Source organism: Mus pahari, chromosome 5, assembly GCF_900095145.1.
Source record: "Mus pahari chromosome 5, PAHARI_EIJ_v1.1, whole genome shotgun sequence".
NCBI lineage: Eukaryota > Metazoa > Chordata > Mammalia > Rodentia > Muridae > Mus > Mus pahari.
Window position 1 is genome coordinate 163,273,495 of NC_034594.1, and position 4,485 is coordinate 163,277,979.

Sequence of the window (4,485 nt, forward strand, 5' to 3'; positions counted from 1 at the left end):
GGTGTGCACCGTAAAACACGCAGGCGTTAGGGTCACACCTGACTAAGAGTGCTCATTTCTGGGTGTGCACCGTAAAACACGCAGGCGTTAGGGTCTTAGGGGGTTTGCTTAGTGGTGCTTTGTTTACTCCCAATGTCAGAAACACACACTAGAGGCTTGAGTATTTAATAGCTATATGAAATCACAGTTTTGCTGGGCAGTGGTGGCGCACGCCTTTGATTTCTCAGCACTTGGGAAGCCGAGGCAGGCGAATTTCTGAGTTCAAGGCCAGCCTGGTCTACAGTTCCAAGACAGCCAGGGCTACACAGAGAAACCCTGTCTTGAAAAACTAAAAAATAAATAAATAATAAAATCACAGTTTATAAGACTGTTTCTGAGCAGTTACTGAACTTTCTCTATGTCCATATGAAGAATTGTAATTTGCCTTTAAGAATCTTAGAACAACAACAAAAAATCTTAGAACACACACTAACAGCTTCAGCATTAATGCAATGGCAGACTTTACACATGTCTGTTAGGAGGCTGGCTTGCCACTTGTGTACAGCAGAGCACACTCTACACCCCGGAGACAAGAGATACATAGAAGCTGCACCACTCAGTCTTTTGAGACAGTGCCTCATGTAGCCCAGGCTGGTCTTGAACACAAAATTAAAATATAACTGATAATGAGTGTGAATTTTGGAGGCTCTGTGCCACCTTCCTGACGCTGGGGTACAGGGATCCACAACTACAATAACTGATCTGGGCATGCACTCTACCAAGCACGTACACCACAACCAAGCCTCCACTGTGCTACTTGGTTCTGAAAATGCCTTTCCTAAGGTAATCCAATACAGGTCCACCAGGAAACAGTACGAACACTAAAGAATCTCAAAATAAACCTATATAAGCTAAGGAAACTGGAAACATCTGACCCGGAGAAGAAAAGACTGAGAGACAGTTTTAATGAGTATAGGTATACAAAAGGCCCTTTCCAAGGAATATGGTGACCACTTGCTTTCCAAAGTCTGTTAATAGAAAAGTGGTGTGAAGGAATTTTAAACAATTTGATCCATGAAAGAATTCATAGAGGAGAGCATCTATGTATTATACCACATAGTTTATACTACATGTTTAGAACATTGCCTGAGCACAATGAGCAGCAAGAGAAGCCCAATTCTCTATGCATCCTTCTCTCCGAACATCTGAGAAAGCAAGACAGAGATTCTGCAGAATACTGAGCAGTTTAAATATGTTCAGCCTGGATGTCTTCTCTCTGCTCTTTCATCCATTGAGCAAAACTTAGACACATCCGTGGCAAACTGGACAGAGAAAAGCCTATAAGGCCGAGACACCACACAGAACTGCAGGAGTGAAGCTGGGAGTGGGAGGTGTGGTCCTCCCCAGGGACAAGCACACCAACTATACAGTGCTAAACCGTCAGCCCTGAAAATATGCATACAAGTAGCATACATACTTAATAACAATTGATGGAAAAGCCATCAGTGTGAAGGACAGTGGGGGAAAGGTAGTATATGGGAGGGTCTGGAAGGAAGACATGTTATAATTAAAATACAACCTCAAAATTAAACAACAAAACATATGCTGGACAGGGTAGCAAACATTTGTATCCCCTGCTACTGAGGAAGCTGAGACAAGAGATCACCTAAGTCCAAGAGTTCAAATCCAGTCTGGGCAACACTGCAAGCCTCCCCTGCCACACACAAAGGCCAGCAAAGATCATTAACAGTACCTACTCAACTAAAAATGTCATAAACAGATCTCTCAGGTGTACAGAGGCACAACGGGAACCTTCCACTGAGCACCTTTTTCCAGCGTGGTAACTTTCTGTGATCTCACTTAGAGCGGCTTTATATTTCAACATAAAACCTGCTTAAATACATGACATCATACTGGAACCCTAAGTAGCTTCAGATCGCCCCCAAACATTTCATTACCAAATTTAAATGCTACACCAAACTTTTGTAACTCAAGAGTGTCATACACAGACCACAGATGAAATAAATTGCTTGTGTGCCTGTGCAATCTGATTTTGTCTTGAGTAAGATCCTGCGAGGGCGAGGGCGAGGGAGGAGCAGGCACATGTGGAGTGCTCAGAGGACAACTTGTGGAAGTTGGCTTTCTTCATCACGAGGGTTATGGCACTGAGCAGAGGTCACTAGGCTGACGGCATGTGCTTTACCTACTGAGCATTCTCACCAGCCCTGGAAATCCTATCTTGACAGCAGTTACCATCTCCTAAAATGTTAACCATTTTCTCTCAGAGGAATTTAAACAGGCCTCAAATTATACAAGTGAAAAATGGAAACACACTGTTTACTTGGCTGAGTTTCTTATGTTAATTTCTATGAGTATATAAAAATATCCTGATAGAAAAATCTGTCTTTGCTTTTAAACTTTCAAGAACTAAAAGTCGTTCTCAAAGACTATCCACAATACATTAAAAAAAAAAAAAAAAAAAAAAGAGTAACGGGCTAATAAGGGTTTCATGCTTTAAAACCCTCCCATTATTAAATACAGTACTACTGATTTTATACCAAGTATAGCAGAAGCATTCAGGTGAACTTGTGCTTCGTTCTATTAAAATTAACTCAAGGGCCTGGCATGGTGGTGCACACCTTCCCTAGTCAACATAGCAAGCTTTAGGTCAGCCAGGGCCACGTAATAGAGAGAACCCATCTCAGAACACAAAACAACAACGAGTCTAGCACCTCCAACTAAATTCTATTTTTAAGAGACATACTTTAGATTCAAAAGAAACAAAGAGATTAAGAATAAAAGAATGGAGACCATAAGTCATGTAAACAGCAGCCGAAAGTTGGAACAGCTGTACTCACATCAGACAACCTAACTTCAAATAAGGATGAAAAAAACTAAGCCAGTTATGGTGGCACAAGCCTTTAATCCCAGCACTCAGGAGACAGAGGAAGGAGGATCGCTGTGAGTTTGAGGCCAGCCTGGTCTACACAGTGAGTTCCACTCCAGCCAGGGCTACATAGAGAGGTTGTCTCAAAACAACAAAACATGACTTTTAGAAAACAAAATAATGTTAAGAAAATAATAAAGAATAATGAAAATAATAAAATTATTTTGTTTTTCTTTCTTTTAAAAAAGTCAACATTTATTTTGTTTTTCTAAGTGTGTGGGGGGTGGGGAGTGTATGTGTCACACCTTGCATCTGGAGGTTACATGACAACTTGCAGGACTCCGTTTTCTCATTCCGCCACATGGGTCCTAGGACTGAACTCTGTCACCAGGTTTGGTAGCATGTGCCCTTACCCACTGCAACACCTCAGTGGCTCATACTTATAGTTATGGGAAGACAGGTTCTTACTATGCAACAGAAACTGGTCTTGAATTCATGATGTTCCTGCCTCAGCCCCCTAAGTACTAGGGTTACAGGCAGATGACAGCACATGCAACTTAAAACTCAAATACTAAAAACTCCACAGGATCAACAGATTATTGACATGTAAACACTGTCAATACAGACTAATAGTGCATACCTGTATGTGAGGCCAAGAGGCCTCAAGTGTGGGCTCATCCTCTTCCGGGTCAAAATCTGGATTATCACTTGGAGGAAGTGTCCGGAAGATGTTAGCACTGATCTGAAAAGAAATTAAGTTTGGATTCATATTCTCTGCTGTATAAGTGAATTTAACAGTGAAAAATAAAACATTCTAATACCATTTTATTACAGAAAAAAAGGTAAATCTATAAATTTAGTTCAGCTCTATATGTCTCTTAGAGACATAAAGGGGCATGTGATTCTCTATGGAGTAACTAACTTCCTTAGACCTCAAACAGCTAATGATCACAGATCACCTCCAAATGCTTTCATCACCAGCCGCTCTTTTCAAATCTTTTCTTAAAACAGGATCAGGGAGAAGAGAGGGGATCCCGGGCAAGAGGGAAAGTTAAAGTTACCAACTTCATCTATCTTTAATTTGATCATTCTACAACTCCTCCCATATTCGAACCCAGCTATGGTCCAAAACACCCTCCCTGTTATTATAGTCACAAAACCTCATGATGGTTTATCCATGTTTTAATACTTTGAGATCTGAGACTTTAAAAACAAATTACCCCTAAACAAGGAAGGGCTCTGAGATTAATTTTAGGGTCAGTGACATTCAGTGTTTATACTTTCCACCTCTGTATCATCTGTGTCAGCTAAGACCCAGGTAACCACACACATCCTTTTCTCACCACCAAAAGCTATACTATGGTCCCAACCCACAATTCTTTTGGGTTTTTTTGGAACTCACTATATAGACCAGATTATTCTCAAACTCACAAAGATCTGCCAGCCTCTACCTCCACAGTGCTGGGATTAAAGGTGTGCCACTATACCCAGACTATTTCTTTTAAGACAAATGAACTGACCAGATCAGATAGCTTAGTAATGTTTAAGGGTGAGCTAGTTAGGGGATGATTATGGTGAAGGGATGACTGTGGTGGGGGGATGACTGTGGTGGGGGGATG

The 4,485-nt window shown here is 41.2% G+C and overlaps 1 protein-coding gene across 1 annotated transcript in view; it reads right to left on the reverse strand.

Annotated features, from left to right (window-relative positions):
* Ppp2r5a (protein phosphatase 2 regulatory subunit B'alpha) overlaps positions 1-4,485 on the reverse strand; it is a 44,160-nt gene that overhangs the window by 13,745 nt on the left and 25,930 nt on the right. The window contains exon 3 of the mRNA XM_021197888.2: positions 3,507-3,608. Within this exon, the coding sequence (XP_021053547.1) occupies positions 3,507-3,608 (102 nt within the window). The remainder of the gene's footprint in view (positions 1-3,506; positions 3,609-4,485) is intronic.